This window comes from Condylura cristata, unplaced genomic scaffold (assembly GCF_000260355.1).
Source record: "Condylura cristata isolate star-nosed mole 26May11 unplaced genomic scaffold, ConCri1.0 scaffold00018, whole genome shotgun sequence".
In the NCBI taxonomy this organism is placed as follows: Eukaryota; Metazoa; Chordata; class Mammalia; order Eulipotyphla; family Talpidae; genus Condylura; species Condylura cristata.
Genome location: NW_004567119.1, coordinates 19,724,584 through 19,744,605, shown reverse-complemented (window position 1 = coordinate 19,744,605; position 20,022 = coordinate 19,724,584). Strand labels below are relative to the sequence as shown.

Below are 20,022 nucleotides of genomic sequence, written 5' to 3'. Positions count from 1 at the left end.
AGTCTTAGATCACAGTTCATAAGATGTTGTTCTCAAATCTGAACAAAGAAATTTGATAGCATCTCTATGATCAATTTAGGAAGTTGAGCAAGTAAACAACCAATTTACCTCTGAAAAGTATGAGACATGCTACCTCAGAAACAAGCACACAGGACTTATCCCTTCTGGGCATTTATGCATCAAATTTCCTACATCCTCGTTGAGACTCGATCGTGAAGAGTGATGGTAGAGAACTGTGTTTGACAACGACAAAGCAGACTCAGCAGGACTGACAAGGGAGCAGTGGGTAGAATCATAGTATTAGCTGCCCCTCCTGTAGTTCAGCATAGTCTAAAGCCAGCAGTTTCAGACAGCAGCCACATAATGCTAAGAAAACACTTACAAAGCACTACGTGAAACTCTAGTTATACACTCTTTTATGTATAACCATAATAATCTAACAAGGTTTATTCTACTTTTATCCAAATTTATATATAGCAAAACAGAGATAAGCAATGTCTGCAAGTTCACAGCTCTAGTAAGTGGCATCAGATACCTTAGCAGTCTGATTCCAGGTGGACCTGAGCCAGATCATGGTGGATAAAAGCTATATTGAGGCAGGTTGCAGGGCCATTTGAGGGTAGTGTGGTCGTGTGGCGTATGGTTATAATAGCTTTATCCATAATATCTTCCCCATTGGACATATCCAGTGGCATCAACAGAAGAATGGATAAACAAATTATAGTATAATCAGTGGGGTGCTCTTCAGACCGTTAGTTTCTGAGACTTTGAGAACAGGCCATGAGCTCCCCCCGTCATAGCATCCAAGTAAGGGATACCTGAAGACCAGGAGATCCTCTGCTTACCTAGGAAGCTAGACTCTCCTCCTTAAATGCTGCAGGATACAAATACCCACACCTCCTTGGCACCTAGGCCAATATTTGGAAGGATGAGAAAGGGAGAGGCCATAGATAATATTATAAACCTTAGTGTATAATAAATATTTCACTCAGTCTATCTTACAGCAACAGAATTAGGATATCTCCTGCATGGGGTTTGGAACAGCGCAGTCAACCTGATATGATATGACTTTGGAACTCGTTCTAGTGTAGTAGTGTTGGGTGAAAAAAGACGTTGACAGGGAGAATTGTTAGGAAGATCACACATACAGAGAAGAGATGAGGGTGGCCTGAACACAGTTCAGAACAGAAGGGATGCAGAGAGAAAAACACTGGCTCTGGAGGTGTTTAAGATAGAGAGGTGGAGTCGGTACCCACATTTCTGATTGGGATGATGGGGTGGATGATGGTCTCACCCATATGTGAATGTAGGAAAAGGAAGGTACGGAAGATTTCATCTTGGGAAATATGTCGTTGGAGGAATCTGTGACAGTCACAGCATATATGACCTATTGTGTCCTGATGAACTGTGTTAATGAAAGCATGACTCAACAGCACACCCCACAGCAAGACGTGACTCAGCCAAGATAGCCTTCATTTTCTGGTTTCTTTCTGCTCTGCTCAGACATATATTTCTGTCTTTTCAGCCAGAGATAAATCGGAGCGAGCATTTGGGGTGGCCTTCGTGAAACTGATGAACCTGGACGGCACCACTCTGCAGGATGGGAGGCACGACCTGGTGGTGTATAAGGTGCTACTGACAAAGCCAGGCTCACAAAAGACTGGAGAAACGTGGCTCCTCTGAACTGACTCTTAAGGCTTCCTTTAGTTTTGCATATATAAACATCAGAAACTTCTTCCAAGTTATAGTGTATAGCTGTCTAAGTGTATAAATTCTAGAAACCCAGATGGCTATGGTCATACCCCCTACATTTCCTTTCTGGAAAAGGCAAGTTGCATTGTTGCTCAGCCTCCTAAGAGGCATCTCTGCTCATAGGCAAATAGTGTCTGTGGTGGTGACAATCAAGGGCCACCTTCCTGCCTTCCACTCTTGATGTCATGCTGTGCAGTGTGGCCCATTGCTGTCGGCCTTGGTTAGAGCACACCTGGTGTGGTAGGAAGTGGTTTTCATATCATCGGAGCCAGGCGTCATTTCTGTGCAGTGGAACCTCGTCTCCTTCCCTAACAACTGTGTCTACATTCCTCCCTTCTAACTGCTACAGGGCTATTGCTTCTACTGAGATTTTAGCATCTAAAGAAAATAGATGCTGGAAGGCCTCATTTATCCAACAATATCACAGAGTTTTTTTGAGATGCATCTACCTGATGTTCATTTTTCTTAACGACTCCATAGTGTATAGTCTTACAAATCACAGCAACTTAATTCTTCCCAAGCAAGCCATCAGCCCATTGAAGTACAATTGAGACTAGTCACTGACTCAAGAAAGTGAACTCCAAACTTATTCTTTATTACATCTACTTACTTACATTAGAGATAGGAATTTTCTGCTTTCTAGTTTATAACTTACTCCACTTTCCTTCAATGTTGAAATTATTTCTGGGTTCAAACTCTGGACAAGTATCACAATGTCCCAGAGTTGGAAAGGATCTACGCCTAACTTAATCAACCCTTTCTTATGCTGGAAATGAACGGTGCTCACAATAGAAACGACTTTTCTTGACCTGTCAGAGATTTTGTCCATCATTTGGTATTCTAACCATGCTTCATTTTCAGGGTGACAACAAGAAAATGGAAGACGCTAAGTTCTACCTCACCCTTCCTGGAACCAAGTTAGAGATGGAAGAGAAAGAGCTGCAGGCATCCAAAGCCCTGAGCAGCTCTGCTGCAGCCAAGGACAGCACGAAGGACAGCTTTCAGGTTGCCACCCTCATCTGCTCCACAAAGCTCACCCAGAATGGTAGGTGTGGGCCGTTGTGGCATGAGGACTTACCTTCCGGGCTCTGTCAGGCTGTGGACCACAGGTCCATGTCTCCTGAAGAGAGCGCTAGGTGTTTTGGATTCTACCCTCTGCTCTTCAACGGATACTGTGGCTGATACTAGCCAAATAGCTGAGCTCCTTTCTAGATTACGTTGTCTCTTTCATATAGGATAAAAACTGTTTGGGTTCTGTGTGTGTGTGTGTGTGTGTGTGTTTGTGTGTGTTTACCATCATATCATACTCCTTTAGAGAAGCTAAAAAATTCAAAAGTGTTGTGTTTCTTTCTTTCAAAATAGCAAAGAACTCTAATAATGTCTTGTTTATAACATATGTAACAAGAGATGGCAAAAAGGGACAGGAAATTGGCAAGGAAATCCCAGTCTCCCACCCAAATGGGTCTGGTGTAGAGTAGAGACAGTCTCTTGGTAGAATTCCATTTGTCCCCAGTTTAGTTCCCTCTTCCCTTTTTCCCCCGAAGCAGTCAAGACATTTCCATAAAATTGACTGCTGAGTATTGAGTAGGGCTCCGTTTTGGTCCTCTTTAACATCTCTGCTGTCAGCTTTAACTTCTCTAATGTACATCATGGCATTTGCTCACCAATACCAACTTCTTGTTTATTTAAACTATGTAATATATAATGAGTCCTGCTGAGCAGCGTGAGCCAAGAATCAGCTGCCCAGGGGACATGCCTGAGAAATTCCGTATCTCACCTGCTGTATAGGGGATCCATTCCTTTGGCCTTTTAGAAGATTTGGTTGAGGAACCTGGAAAGGGCTGTGCCTTAGGGAACTGCAAAACAGACAAAACAGCTTGGGTATCAGGTACACTCAAGGATCAGGTGTTGGTTGAGCCTTAGAAACGGTTAGTATTGTTTGTTTTGATGAATCACAGTTGGCTAGAGAATAAGGATAGTATTTCCACCTGGACAAGTGGTTATACTGAACAGAGCGAAGCTCAAGGCTGATAGCTATGGGAAAGTGGAAATACACGCACCAAAAATTAATCCAGAAAGAGAAGGTGTAAGCGTGTAAACAGTGAAAAGATCCTTGGTTGCAAAGGGAAAAGAAGAGGTGAATTGGTAGAGCATTTACTCATCATTAGGTCAGTAAAATTAGGCTATGTGGTGCTATAATAGGTGCATGGATACACGATCTTTAACATTTGTCACAGCCCACAGAACATTCCATGCAGTGAACCGCATGTAAAGTACGGACGGGTTCATAAGTTAGGTGGTACTGGCTCTCAGTTACACCAGATGCGCCAGCTCATGCAAAATGTCAGTGCCGGGGAATCTGGGGAGAGCTGAGGGATAGATGGGAAGGCTCTGTATGTTCTGCTTAAGTTTTCTGTAAACCTAAATCTGCCTAAAAAATGAAGTTTCCTCATTTTACATAAAGCCAGAAAACACTGTGAGCTTCATAGAAGACATGCCACAGTTGTATTAGCCACGACACCATAGTAATCAGCCCATGAAAAACTGCTGATATGGGATTAAATGGTACAATATTTATGAAAGATTTTGTTGAAGGTGTATCATAAGCTTTTGATTTATTCAGAGCCTATGATCCAGGAATTAGACATTAGAAAATGGAAATGTAGTCAACAATGAGAAAAAGGTACAAAGATTCATATTTACAAGTTTATTTATAAATTATATTTTCCAATAGTAAAATAGTGATTCAGTTCAAAATCCTGTAGTTCAGATTAATTTAAGTTACATAATGATATAATGATTTTATATATATGTGTGTGTGTGTGTGTGTGTGTAGGTAGGTATTGTACATATACAATACCTGTATCACATACATGCAATATATATCAATAGCTATTTATGTTATGTATATATATTATATAATGATAACATGCAGCTGTCAAAAAAATTGAAAACATAGTCAAAAACATGAACTTTTCAAAAACTGTGTGGCATACAACTCTAAGAGTGAAGCCAATTGCCTGGTTTCAAATTCAAGTTCTGCATTAATAGTGGCTGAGAGATCTCTTGATCTCTTTTTGCTTCTTTAGCTTCAAAATGGGGGTAGTAGTATATATTTCAAAAAGTGAAGCAAATTTAAGTAAGTAAAAGCAAAAGAACAGCATGTCATCAGACGTAGAAAACTACATAAAGTATTAAAAGCTAGAACTACATAGAAGCTATTGCTAGCGTCATCATCCATACACAGAAAAGCTCCCAAAATTTGAACACTTTTTATTTTGATCACTCTTTTTTGGTATTTTCCAAATGTGTAACTATGAAATGTCAAATGATATATTTAAAAATATGGTAGGAGACAACACAAAGCATTAATGTACTTGGGAAGGGTACAGTCGAGAGGAACAGCCATTCTCACATACCCACTAGGTTAACCTCCCCAGAGCCTAGAGTTCAAAGAGCAAGCACCAGAAGTTTGGAAAGTAACAATGGCGCGCAGAAGGAATTTCTGCTAATGATAGCCATATCGATACACTCTTCTCTTAGCAAGAAATTTAGTGTGTCTGGGCCCACACCTGAGGGAGGAGGCCCTCTACTTCCAAAATACTAACAGCAGTGTGAGCCAGTGTTGCTACAGGAACAAAATTACTTTTAAAAAAAAACTTCCTAAGCTTATTGACAGTAGCAAGACACTTGATCTGCTGTAACATATGTCACCCATCTTCGGGATGTTCTACGCCTGTGCTGTCTCTCTGTGGCAGCCACAGCCTCTGGTAACTTGTGAAATTTAAATTAGTAGGAGTAAATCAAGGCGGAAAGATGGGGAGGACAAGAAAGACATCGTGCGCATGGTAGGAAATGGGGCCTCCCAGACACAGTTCATGTGTTTGTGCTCGTCTTCGCTGCCGCAAGTTATAAAAGCCAACTTAATTTATTCTGAGGAGGAAGAAGCTGAGGAACATGAATAAATCACCAAGTGTATCAGGGTGTTTTCTGATCCAGAGAGTGGCTGTGCGCCTCTCAAACAGCGTCCATGACAAAGGCGTTCCCCTTAGCCTTAGGAGGGCTATTCAGACTTAAAAGGTTAAAAGCCATTGACCTTTGGTCCACTTTATTATTTTTTTTTCAAAATGAGAACAGACTGATTTGATGGGATCATTTGCTGCTGGCCCATGTGAGCACTGAGAATAGATTTGTTGTTCCAGACAAGGAGAGAGCAATTCCGGTCCCTCAGGAGTGGGGCCCCTATGGGGGGAGAGAGAGAAGGGGAGGCTGTTAACAGTCAGCATCTTGTTTAACTCCCCAACACTGGCCACAGGAAGCCTCCAACTTGGCCATTATTAGCTTCACTTTATTGAAAATTGAGTTAAAGTGCTCATATTTTGCGTAAGCTCATTAAGTGGTTGATTGGGTCTGAACCTAGACATTTATCACTACAAAACATATGCTATCCCTTGAAGTCTTTCTTTATTTTAAATTTCACGATGCTTGATCCTCTTCCAAATTCTCTAACCTAACTTGGGTGTTGGTATTCACAGTATCTGGATTCTTACATACTTCAGATGGGAAAGTCAATTAGGACTACTTGGGATAACATTTGGATACTGTCCACAGTGCTTGATGATGGTCCTGCCTGATGAACCAGTTCTGTACCCCAGAGAGCTGGTAAACCTGGGTACCATGGACATGGGAGAATGTTTTGGCAGAATTGTTTGTGACAGCACAAAAACTAGAATCCCAAATGTTTATCAACAATGGAATGAGTAAATTCCATTTAGTGCAGTGCACGCCATGCAATGGGATAGATGCTATTCAACAGCGAGAATAAATAGAGCCATATGCAGCAGCCTGCATGAACACAGGCACAGTAAGTTCTGGCTGTACGGTTGTGCCACCACCTCACTAGCCCAAGACCTGATCCGTCCAGTATATTCCTGATCTGAGCCATGTGGCATGCAAACATCCCTAGGCAGCAAATCACTGGGCTGGTGAGTGAATTCTTTGCAGGCACTTGACAGCAGACTTCCCAGGTCACCAATCACCCCAGTAAGTGCCTACATCCTTTTCTCTTGGCAGCAACAAGTGTTGTGAAGTAAAAGAATGGATTGGAACCATTGAGTAGCCTGTGGCAGAAATAGGAGATGGAAGATGGAAGCTGTCTAGTGGCTAAGCCTAGCACAGTGCCTGTTACATACTGAATGAATGAATGAGTCGAAGAATTCTATCAAGCACAGTGTCTTCACTGTGCCTGGTTCCTTCCATCCATCTATTCATACATCCATTCTCTCATCAAACTGACACAGAGCACCTATTAGTGGCCTAGCACTATGCTGGGGTGTCAGAATGAATGAAGTGTGCTTCCTGTCCCCAGGGGATTCAAAGCTGTAGGAAGGATGAAAGAGTATACTTATATGAAAGAGTATGCCAAGTATACCTTTATGATTCCAGAAGGAATACAGTTTGAGATGGGTCTTGAAGTATAAGTATGAGCTTACAAATAAATGCATAGAGTTATATAATTCTGGGCAATTCAGATAAAGGGGAGACTCTATGCAAAGACACAGAATTATTTCCAAGTATGGCCACTGAAGAGTAAAAGAGAACAGTGGGTTTGGGGGCTTGCAGGAAGGGTATAGGTAAGGCCTCCCTGCTCTTTGAGTGGTGCTGGGACTTTATTCTATTGATGAGAGTCTTAGGCACTGGGTTTGGTGACTTCTGAAGAACTAGACAATATGCAAGCCAATAAAGCAAACCTCTGGGGAAATTTACTGCACTAATGAGTCATATTCATTTGCAATCATATATATACACACAAATGCATTGATCAAAAAATGTCTGTTGCTCCTTTCCTTGGGTAGTGTTCTGTGAGAAGCAGTAGCTTGATATACAAAACAGCATGATAAAAGAGCAGCAGGCAGACGCCTGCTGTTTCCCTGACTCTCTTAGCAGCTCAGTTTTCACTAAAGCTGTCAGTGACTTAAAGATCCAAAATTCTGCTCTTTTGTTTTTTTTTTGTAAATTCTTTATTTCTTTTTAAAGATTTATTTATGTTTACAGAACTGGGTACAGGCCAGAGGTGTGGTGGGTGAGAGGATTCACCAGAGGCAGAGTGGGGAGCAGAACAGGCAGATGGTCAAAGTACCCTGCTGAGGAGAGCAGCGGGCGGGTCAGGAGAGGTCTGCCATGCCATGTGGTTACCTTTGAGGTGAGGATCGAACTCATGCGGAAGTGGCTTTAGCTTCTTAGTGCTGTGCTTTAACCCACTGCGCTGCCAGGGAGGGCCCAAATTCTGCCTTTTTAATCAGCAAGCACATCCAGATTTTTCTCCTAGACCTACTCTAAGGGATACAAATCTGTTCTGCCTAACTTTGAAAGAGCATCCTATCTGATTTGCTTCTCTTTTCACTTTTTATAAGAACTTTGGAACAAGGGTTATGATGGGGAGAATCTGAGAGAATATCAATATCAAGGATTTGTTGTTTTTTTGTTTTTTTTTAAATCAGATAAATATAATTAAATTGTTTTCATCCTAGTTTCTGGGGGTTGTGTCACCTAAGGGAAATAATTCTGTTGTGCAAAATCTCAGTTTCTGCATCTCAGAAATATGTATGAATGTGATGTTTAAATAATATGTAAGTTCCCAATTCCCTTTGAATTCACCAAGACGTGTGGTGATAAGGAACAAAATGAAACCATACAGCAAACTAAAGTTAGACAATTGACTATTAAAAGGCTTTTTGGGCTAGTCTGTTGTAATGTTATTATCTGAAAAATATGAGGTCTGCTCAGATATCTTTCTATGTTCTTGGCATTAATGGTAAGCTTTTTTCTCTTTGCATATTGAAGATGACCACAGGGTTTTTCTCTGATTTAGACAGGAGACAGCAAATTAAAAGAATACACACATTAGCCACCCTTCAGAGTGGTGATTTTTTTCTAAAAATTTTTTCCCCCAGCACTGTGGGGTTTTTTGTTGTCTTTTTGTATGTTTGTTTTTAAAAGATATTTTCATTTGAATAGAAGAATTGGGGTGTTGGCCAGAGGTGCAGGATTGAGAAGATTCACCAGAGACAGCGTGGGGAACAGAATGAGCAAATGTACTGAACTCCACTGCTAAAGAAAGCAGTGGACGAGACAGGAGAGGTCTGCTACAAAATATGGGCTACTGGCCCTCCCTGGTGGCGCAGCGGGTTAAAGCACAGCACTGAGAAGCTAAAGCCACTTGAACATGAGTTCGATTCCCGCCTGCCCTGGAGGTGACCACATGGCGTGGCAGACCTCTCCTGACCCGCCCGCTGCTCCCCTCAGCAGTGTACTTCATCAATCTGCCTGTTCTGCACCCCACTCTGTCTCTGGTGAAGCCTCTCACCGCCCCTGAACCTCTGGCCTGTACCCCAGTTCTGTATGTACAAATAAATAAATCTTATAAAAAAAAATATATGGGCTACCTCCCTGGCTTGGGACCCAAATTGGCTGTCCCGGTGATAGCACAGAGACTTACCCCCTAGGGAAGCCCCTAGAACGCGTCTTGAAATTGAAATGGTGTGGCCAACCCCTCCTGATCAGTGTCTCATACTTATGGTTTGTGATCGATCTTCTAGTTGACCTGTTGGGCTTGTTAAACTGGCGTTCCAACTCTCAGAATATTAAGCACAACTTAAAGAAGTTAATGGAGGTGGATGGAGGAGAAATTGTGAAGGTATGTTTATATTCATAGTAATAACTTCACCCATTGTATCATTAGTTGGACATTTTTAATTGAACTGATGTTGCAAATAGAAAATTTATCTGCAAGAGGAAGCAAGTATGCAATTTTAAAAAGCATGCTATTTTTGAACCTACTTTGTTGAAACCTACTTTTCCCCAAATTTCTGCAGTTGGAGTTGAACTGACAGCATCAAATAACCTCTCTGTTTTTCTTATCTTCAGTTTTTGCAAGATACACTAGATGCACTTTTTAACATAATGATGGAAATGTCTGACAATGACACTTATGACATCCTTGTGTTTGATGCACTGGTAAGCCTTTATACTTATTTAAAATGTTTATTCTATAAGAGTATAGCTTTGATATTACACTATTAAGTATTGTGACAAATATCCTCCTTCACAAATATTTGTATCTCTTTGATTATGCCTTCAAGCTAAAGTCCTAGAAGGAAAATTTGAAACAATTGGCTTACATTGCCAGTCTATTTCTTTGATTTCTGTTATACCTCAATGTTGACATTCTTTCTCATTATGGAAAAAAAATGTGTGTTATATTAGAAATCACCAACCACATTAAGTCTCTTTAAATTGCCCTGTCATTTTAAAAAAGCAGAAGAATGTGGCTTGCTGTGTTTCCTGAAAGGGAAACTGAGTTCACAAATCACTGATGGACCACTGTTTCATGATTTTCAACATACAACCCAACGGACAATTAAATTTGTCCCATGAACTACATAAACACGCAATCTGTTCCAAGAGCTGAAAACCAGACAGGGATAGATGACGTCATCATTTGGGAAGGCCAGCATTGGGGCAGTGGAGAAGACTGTCATATCAAAGCAAAGCATCGTTTTCTCATTTGCGGGGTCCATGTACAAAGCTGAATTTTAGGTGAATGTGGTAACCAAGGGAGGCAGTAAATTGCTACGTTAGGCCCCTCAGTGGTTTGGAGGAACTCTTAATTCTTCAAGAACTGGCTGGAGAGTAAAGACTAAGCTGGGGGGCGGTGCCCCCAGCCGAGATTATGCTGGTCAGGTTTATGGGGAAGCCTCTAGGTTCTGGGCTCCCTGAGATGAAAGAGAACAGGAGAAAGATTCCTGTGGAACAGAGTGCATGGTGGGCATATGTGGGAGTCTCAGGCGCTCCTTCTTTGGACTCTACTGTTACAAGTGGCTCTTGTAGACGCTCCCTGGTGGTGAGAGGAGTCAACACATGAGGAAATTGGGGGGCAGAAGTCTGGTGGGGTTCAGTTATTGGAGGAACTCACAGTGTCCCCGCAGTGTCATGGGATACTCCTGAGCTGTATGCTGCAGGGACAGTGTCATTCCCCCCAAAAGCCCCTTTCCCATCCTCCTTCCTCCTGTTCCACGTTCACCCCAAGCTTTCCTGCTGTGACTGCTCTCTCTGAGATAATCAGCAGGCTAAGGCCAGGGAAACTAAGGCTAGGGGTGTTTTCTCCTGTTGGTTTCTTCACAGGATGTAGCACAGTGCCCAACATAGCTGACTTTCTATTTGTGTTATATTAAAAATAAACACCTGAGACTTTTACATTAGGTCTGAACAGAGAAGAGCAAATGCTCCAACATTGAGGAAGAAAGAAGAGAGGGCACACCCCTTCCTATTCGCAGAATCCATGGGGAATGTACATTGTTGTTATTTACATTTTTCATCTCTGGCGCAGGTATTTATTATTTCACTGATCGGAGACATCAAGTTCCAGCATTTTAATCCTGTCCTTGAAACCTACATTCACAAGCACTTCAGTGCCACTTTGGCATATGTGTAAGTAATGACACAGGGATCTGCCTGGGCTGCATTATTGGGTGCAGACTCCTCAGGCCGAGCATTGACACAGGAGAGGGACGCAGACCTAGTAAATGTGCCTTGAAGTGCAGAGCCGTGCTCTTAGCTTGCTGATTGAAGGAGGGAACCACCTAAACATTCGGTCCCTGGAAAAGGTGTTGAGTGCCTTCAAGAAGCTACAGAAGAAATAAGAACAGTGTTGGCATTGGTTAGAAGCAAGGTGCAGGACAAAGGCCTGTCCTCAGGTTCTGGATGTCCACAGGGTTAGCATGAAGCCACAGGAGACTCAGCAAGATCAGGGCTGAGAGGACTGCAGGTCTTGTTCTCGCCCCTGTATCTCCAGTGCTTTGTAGTGTGCTAATTCAGAGGAGGTGAGATAATTGAGTTTTTTCTAGAAAGGAGTGGTCTCTACCTTTCCTGTGGAGACCCTCTCTCCGTTGGTTTATGAGTCCCACTCAGAGGGAGCACCTTGTGCTTCTGCTGTTCTTGCCCTTGCACACTCTGCTCACCACAACCCTGTGTGTGCCTGCACCACCCCCTTGCAGTCCAAGGCTTTTCAGAGCAATGTGATAAAGAGTGACAGGAATGTAGAGATTGGCGTGATCTTTTTGAATATAGGTTACATCAGATTATCCCAGTGGCTGTCGGCTGGTCCATCAGGGTAGCTGCTAACCTGACCTGTCAAGTCAGACCATTGACCCCTGTGTCCTTTTTCTCAACCAAACAAGGATATTCTTAATATTATTTCAAAGGAGATCTAGAAAGGTAAAAAACAACAACATGAAGAGGTGTAGCATAAAAGTTGGTGTAGCATAATCACCAGCAAAATAGCACAATGTGTAAGATGCCCTCTAGACATTAGCAGAAGCAGTAGACATACCAGCAATAGCTTCTTTCACCAATAACCTGACTCTCTGAGTAGTGGTGAGGTGCAGTGAGGAATCTTGTCAGTGGATCTTCATTACTCAGAACCAAATACAGCACTCAGGTGTTAGTGATTGGGACCTGGTCAGCTTTACATGTTTCTTGTGGAATGTTCTTAATACTAGGCAAACTCAGTTTCCCGCCACAGTGCAAGTTAGCATGAGAATAAGACAATGCCTAGTGGAAGATTAAAGTCCCAGAGTCCTTTCATCTGCTGAGATGCCCAGAACCATGAATGTGCTAGTCAGGTGGATCCAGAGTCAGAGCAAGTGACATTCAGTGTGGTTTTCATCTGGCCCCTTCTTTAAGGACCCCAAAGGGTTTGGCCAGATTGCAGGGCATTAGGATTCTGTTAGGTGGCTAGTTAGGCAGATAGTTCCTCCCTTACAGGCACAGCTGATATACATACATACCAGAGATGAAAATCCTTGCACTTTGGATCCTTGAACTCTTTAATTTCTTGATCCTTTTTTAAAAATTCTAGTAAGGGAAACCATCTTCCAAATGAAAGATTAGCTCCAAACCTAGACTGCACTGAGGAAACTAAAGTTTGAAGTACTTAATTTCCTCATTCAGGTATACTCTAGAAGATCTTATGGTAGTTGTGATCTGCTCACTATCAGCCAAGTTCCCTTCCCATAAAACCCCAAACCTCAGAGTGCACTTTGCTCCATTGACATTTTTTTCTCTCTCTCTCTCTCTTTAGGAAGCTCTCCAAGGTACTGAACTTATATGTGGCAAGTGCAGATGACACTGAAAAGACGGAAATGCTTTTTGCTGCTTTGAAAGCCTTAAAGTACTTATTTAGATTTATCATCCAGTCTAGAGTACTCTACCTAAGGTAAGGATAACAGCAGTAAGATGCTTCTTCTCTTACTTCATTTCTTTCGAAGTTTTCTTTAATGTTTATGTTCAACTTGTGAGCAGTTGGGTTATGCATGGAGTTGCTGAATTTCAGAATTGAAGATGGAAAACTAGGAAACTTTTGGAAACCGTCCATGTGAAGTCCTTTCAGATCAATGGAATTTTCAGAGCAATAATAGCAGCAAGACTTAGGGATCCAGGTGATTAAAATGTGTAGCTTCTTGGAAGCCTTTGTTGGTGACAAAGCACTAGGGAGGCAGGTCCCTGTGGCAGGATTGTATTTGATACAGTAAGGGGCTTCATGGCAATGTTAGATGCATAAATATAGGATCACGAGCCACTGTTGGTGATAGAGAGGACGGAGACAGATGTTTTTGGGGAAACAATACCTGCCTTATGTGTTTCTTTGTTGAAACCATGTTTAGCTACCTTTGTTGAAACTAAACCATCAAGATAAAATAATTCCTAGCTTGCATTCCAAAACCAACAGCTCATTAAAAGAAAAAAAGGAGCCAAGAAATAGGTAAAAATATCCATAACCTCAGTGCCATCCTGACCCTTCAGGATGTTCAAATAAACATTTCAGTCAGAAGGTAATACATTTTTTAACACTTTGTATATTTTAGAAACCATAAACAAATGAAAGGTAAGCAATTAACCTGCAAAACAGCATGGTGAAATCAAAATGTAACTTTACTGATTAAAGACTCATATATCAACAAAAGAATAATAAATATCCTTCTATAATAAAAAGCAAAACCATAATTTGCAAAAGAAAAATATATACAGTCAGTTAAATTAAAATTTAAAATTTCTTAAAAGAAATACTTACACTCACTATAAAAATGCATACACACATACTGTCTCTACGTATGTGGTGGCCCTTTGGTATGTTCTAGGGTTTGCTTCCAGGATGTCTGTGCATACCAAAAACCTGGTGCTCAAATTCCTTATATAAAATGTAGTATTTGTGGATCCTCCCTGGTGGCCCAGTGGGTTAAAGTGCAGCACTGCAAGCGAGCCACAGCCTCTTCAGTTCGAGTTCAATCCCCAGCCACAGAAGTGACCACATGGCGCAGCAGACCTCTCCTGACCCATCTGCTGCTCCCCTCAGCAGTGTATTCCATTGATCTTCCTGTTCTGCTTTTCACTCTGTCTCTGGTGAAGCCTCTCACTCACTACCCCTACACCTATCGCCTACATCCCAGTTCTGTATGCATAAATAAATAAATCTTTAAAGAAAAAAATGTAGTATTTGCATATAACCTATAAACATCTTCCTATACACTTTGAGTCCTTTCTCATAGCAGCTAACGCAATGTAAATAAATAATATGTAAATGGTTATTGTATTTCTTAAGGATTAGTGGTTAGAACAATTTCTCTGTGTTCTGTACAGACACAGCCCCATGGTAGACATAACTACCTGGTACAGAGTTTCAGTCTTTGGTGGTTTAAATTGCAGAAGCAGATACAGAGGGCTGACTGCATTGGAGAATGTTTGTCCTTGGATGAGACTGGACAAACGTTGTGGTGATGGGAGAACCACAGGCACTATACCTGAGGAGAGAACTCAATACTGTCCCAAAATTAATAATGGTGTAAGAAAGTATTCATTTACAAATGAGCTTTGAAAAAAAAATTGATCCTGTGTAGTAATACTAATAGCTATATAAATCCTTAAGGACAGGAATTTGGCACTGTAAACAAAAAGAAGAAAAATACAAGAAAATATCATTTGTTATTTCCTCTGCAGCACCCCCATACCCCACACACACCATATATCTCATTAAAGAAAAGCAGGTAAAAGGCACAAAATAATGTAAAAATAAACTATTATATTATTTTTTAAAAAGAAAAAGAAAAGCAGGTACTGGGAACAGCTCCTGTGATCTGTCTTCTCCCATTGCTTAGCTCTGATGGACACAGCAGTTTTCTGGCTCTGTAGGGAACACAGATGAAATGTTACCTGGTCTGCACCCCACCATGGCCATGGGATGGGGATCTAAATTCCCCTCCTGAGCTCCTTACTGGCTGAGCTTGACCTCAGGGTTGCCATCAGGGGAGCATTTAAATTGTGAACTGTGCTCCATAAGACATTAAGAAACTTGACTAAATCCTCAGTCTCATCACATTAATCTATTTTTTTTTAAAGATTTATTTATTCATACAGAACTGGGGTACAGGCCAGAGATGCGGAGGGTGAGAGGATTCACCAGGGACAGAGTGGGGAGCAGAACAGGCAGATCGACGAAGAACACTGCACTGCTGAGGGGAGCAGCGGGCGGGTCAGGAGAGGTCTGCCACGCCATGTGGTCACCTCCGGGGCAGGCGGGAATTGAACTCATGAGGAAGTGGCTTTAGCTTCTTAGTGCAGTGCTTTAACCTGCTGCGCCACCAGGGAGGGCCACATTAATCTATTTTTTAAGCCACACACTTAGGATACCAGCTATTATTGCTCTGGCCACTGGTTACCTAGCAGCAAATGAGACAAGGTTCCTGCTGTGATGGGGCTTGTGGGTTACAGAGAGATTATCCAGGCAGATAGTAATGGAAGAAACCCCTCTGACCAGTTCAGATGAATGAAGCCTGCCAGGGAAGGTGTGATATGATGGTCACAGGCATCCTACTTGAGCTGAACTAGTTACAGGAGGCCTCTCTGATCACTGACACACTGGGAATATCTCTTTCCAGTCCCTTCATGCTTGAAAAATGCATTTCAGGATGGCCCCATTAGTGGCAGAGGGGTTAGAGTCTCAGCGAAGTGAAGCTATCACCAGCCCCTGCAGCATGAGTTCAATCCCCAGCCAGGGCGCGGGCAGACCTCTCCTGACCCGCCTGCTGCTCCCCTCAGCAGTGTATTTCAGTAGATCTGCCTATTCTGCTCCCCACTCTGTCTCTGGTGAATCCTCTCACCCCTTCCACCTCTGACCTACACTCCAGTTCTTCTATGCATAAATAAGTAAAAATAAATCTTTAAAAAATTACATTTCTGTTGAAAAATCTGCTGATAGTCTGGTTGGCAATCCCTAGTACGTTATTACATTGTTTTCTTTTGATATTTTTAGTATTCTATCCTGATTGTTGGTTCTTAACAACTTTATTATTAGGTGTCCTGGTGTAGGTCTATCTGGTATTATTTTGTTTGGAACTCTTTGGTCCTCTTGGATCACAAATTCTGGTTGGTTTCCCAGAGTGAGATTATTTTCAGTGATTATTTCTTTAAATAGGTTTTCTATTCCATTCTCCTCTTCTTTGCCTTTTGGATGCCCATGTTATGGATATTATTTCTTTTTAAAGTTGCCCCAGAGGGCTCTTTGACTGTTTTCGTTCTGTAACTTTTTTTCTCTTATCTTGTTCCATTTTATTTTATTTTACATTGTTTGTTCTCCAGCATTCATTCATTTTCTCCATTGCTTCAGTTTCCCTACTATTAAGACCCTCGATTGTATTTTTAGGTCAGCTATGGTATTGCTTAGCTCCATTATTTCTGATTGTAGCAGTTTTGTATGTTTATTGTCTTTATTCTATCAGTGCTTTATATTCATTATTCTTTCAAGTTCCATCAGCACTGCCAGGACTGTAACCTGAGGTCTCTTCTTCAGGCTCCGCAGTGCTGTCCAGTAATGGCCTTTGTCGGCCTTTTATATTCTGTCATTTGTGTTGTGTTCTTTTCATTTTGTATAGATTTTAGTAAGTATAAATGTTCAAATGTTGGTTTTGCTCTTCTCGGAGTAATTGGGAATTGGTACCATTAAAAAGTAGTAGGTTTATGGAACCTCCCTGGTGGCACAATGGGTTAAAGCACAGCACTAAGAAGCTAGCCACAGCCACTTCGGCAGGAGCTCAAACCCCGGCCTGGAGACGACCCACATGGCACAGCAGACCTCTCCTGTCCCGCCTGCTGCTCCCCTCGGCAGTGTACTTCATTGATCTGCCTGTTCTGCTCCCCACTCTGTCTCTGGCGAATCCTCTCACTGCCCCTACACCTCTGGCCTGTAGCCTCCCATTCTGTATGCATAAATAAATCTTAAACAAACAAACCAAAAAAAAACAAAAAGAAAACCAAAGATAGGAGGTCTAAAAGAGGACCAGGCAATTGGCATAAAAGGATCAGCTCCTAGAATCAAGACTATCAGGTTCCTGTTGTAAAGATTTTCTTTGGGGGTTGCGGGTTGGAACAAGTGTTTAGAAGTTCAGCCTGGGCTCAGCAGCAGTCTCCTCTGCAAGGAAGTTCAGGTGCTCTGACCTGGCTCAGGCCACAGCGTTCTGTGGTGTAAACCTCAGATTCAAGCCAGCGGCCCTAGCTCTGTGCTTTCACCTCTGCAGCGCTTCCACGGTGCACCTGCAACGCACCCAGCCTGGGGGTCTGCCCAAGCACCTGCTTATCCAGTGCAGTGCTGGCTGGGCGTTAGAGCCCTGCTGTCCGGTGTGCACAAGCCAGTAGCTGCGTGGGGGCCCTGCTCCCTCTTGTGGCTTGTACTGCCCCATTATTGCTCTAAACAAAGCTTAGAGTTTTCTGACCCCCCTTTCATTCAGTCTGCAGCTCCTATAACTTTTTCCCCCGAAGGGGTTTTGTCTTTGTTTTGGCTGCAGTGTGGCAAGTGCAGTCATCAGGGAAGCAGAGGGGGTCCCTGCTTCCTGCACATTGTGTTGTTGTGCTGAGGAAGACAGGAAAATGGGGCTCATCTGGTACTCCAGGCAGACCAGCTTCCTGCCTTTCTCCCCTCCATGCCAGAAATGCCCACTCACCAAGCAGCAGCTCTGTGTTAGGTTTTACACACGATCATTTTCCTGCTTTGACCCCAGTAACGGTAACTTCCCACCCGTGGGGCTTCTGCCTGACACCCCCGTCCAGTGCCCTGGGCCTTTTCTTCACGCAGCCTGGAAACCGTGAGGTGCCACTCTCTGCACAGACAGATGGCAACCTGCTCTGGAAATTTCATTAAAGACAGAAAATCTGACTGCTTTTCTCTCTTCCCTGTTAAGATTTTATGGACAGAGCGAAAATGGAGATGAGTTTAACAATTCCATCCGCCAGCTATTCCTTGCTTTCAATACGCTCATGGACAGGCCTCTGGAGGAAGCTGTCAAGATAAAGGTCAGTGCAGGGTCATCGTGTGTGATATTTTTAATGCTGTTGAAGAGGAAGTTCCGGAACAGCTTAGACGGCCGTGGTGGGAAGGAAATAAAATGAACTATAAAGCATGGAAACTTTGTGAGTTTTAGGGTGACTCTTGAGAAATAAAAGGCAAACCCCAGGTTTTACCTTTTGTGTGTATTTTGTACTTTCAAATGTGAGTTTGCTAAAGGCCGGCTACCCCGGTGGACACCGTGGGCTTCCTGGCCATTGGCTGTGGTGATGTTACAGGCAGCAGGTTTTTATTCTTCATTGTCCCACCCTGCCAGCTAGCTGACATCACCATCTTCATGATTATCAATTTTTTAATATGAAATACATAATCTCTGAAGATTTGTCCAAGAATTTTATTGCACTTTACTTTTAATGATGATGTTGTGAGGGAGACATTGAGATTTTAAACACCTCCTTAGACAGAAAATAAATTCCTACTGGGTGGTGCCTGTTAGCAGTTAAGAGAAAAAGCTGAAAGTGTGCCTGCCTCTTCAGGAGAAAGATTTAGGGGCTTGTGGGCAGCCTCGGTTTCCCTCCTATTGTAAGAACATATGTGTCTGGCTCTCAGGTGAAGATTCAGGCACAGCCACCTCTCCCAGGGGTCAAGTAAAAAATTCTGTATTTGTCCTGCTTGGTAACTGAATGTGCCTTTCGTGTCTTTTTTTTTTTTTTTTTTTTAAATAGGGAGCAGCTCTGAAGTACCTTCCTAGCATAATTAATGATGTCAAACTTGTGTTTGATCCTATGGAGCTCAGGTAAGTAGCAAAAGCATTTTCTCTTGACTGAAGCAGAGAAGCAACCCCTGTTGCGGCACATGCTGCTGTCTTAAACGGCAAGCCTTGTTTTGCTCAGTTCTGTGAAAGATATAGAAGGAGGCACAAACCTGCCCCTGAGAGAGGCTTGCACTTTCTCCAGGGGAACAAGACACACAGACATAAAATTAACTACAGAAGAAAGTACATAATGATACGCTTCCAGCCCGGCTCAGTACCTCGGGAATGCCAAGTCAGGCGCTCATGGACATTGGGGTGGCTAGTGAGAGAAGCGTCCTGTGTAGGTGGAGTGTGGAGGCTGCAAAGCAGGCATGAGCCAGGATGTGCCTTGGCAGTTCACTTACTTATTTGCTTGTTTATCTATTTGTTTATTGTATTTATTTTCTTCCGTGGCTTTTAATTTAGGGACAGTATTTGATTCCCCCCCTCAGATATTGTGCCCATAATTGTCCCGCCACCACAGCACCCCTGCTCCATCACCACAGTCCCTGGTGTTCCTCCCTTGTTGTGACTCCGCCCCTCCCCCCTCCCCTGCTGGATGCTCAGATCTCTCTCTGGTCAGCTTGCACGTTTTGTATTTTTTCCTGGCCCTTTGGTTTCTCTATGTTCTACATGTAAGTGAAACAATCAAAGATATATATGTTTCTTTCTTAACGGTTTCACTTAGCACAGTCCTTTCTAGCTCCATCCATAATGCCACAATGGCATGAGTTTGTCTTTTTGATCCCTGATTAGTACCCCATGGTATATATAAACTATATCTTCCTTGTACAAAATGAAGAATGAGGTAAAAAATAAATAAATATATATATAATTTTTTTTTTACAAACACAATTTTTTTTTTCTTATGGCCAATGTGTATTTCTAAATGTACCCCTTGAAGGAAGAGGAGAAAGGGACTAGGGTGATGGATCATGGGTGATGTGGTAATAGGAGTTTATGGGGTCTGCCCCTGAGGGTAGAAATAAAATATTGTAAAAAACTGAACAATGACCCTTGTGGTGCAACGGGTTAAAGCACCGCATTATGAAGCTCTACAAAGCCACTGCAGCACGAGTTCAATCCC

At 42.4% G+C, this 20,022-nt stretch overlaps 1 protein-coding gene across 1 annotated transcript in view; it reads left to right on the top strand.

Moving 5' to 3' along the window:
- The window catches only part of DOCK5 (dedicator of cytokinesis 5), a 166,128-nt gene that overhangs the window by 101,602 nt on the left and 44,504 nt on the right, over window positions 1-20,022 (top strand). The window contains exons 17-24 of the mRNA XM_004685387.2: window positions 1,526-1,629; window positions 2,614-2,797; window positions 9,351-9,448; window positions 9,679-9,768; window positions 11,141-11,241; window positions 12,893-13,027; window positions 18,039-18,150; window positions 18,868-18,938. Coding sequence (XP_004685444.1) covers window positions 1,526-1,629; window positions 2,614-2,797; window positions 9,351-9,448; window positions 9,679-9,768; window positions 11,141-11,241; window positions 12,893-13,027; window positions 18,039-18,150; window positions 18,868-18,938 — 895 coding nt within the window. The remainder of the gene's footprint in view (window positions 1-1,525; window positions 1,630-2,613; window positions 2,798-9,350; window positions 9,449-9,678; window positions 9,769-11,140; window positions 11,242-12,892; window positions 13,028-18,038; window positions 18,151-18,867; window positions 18,939-20,022) is intronic.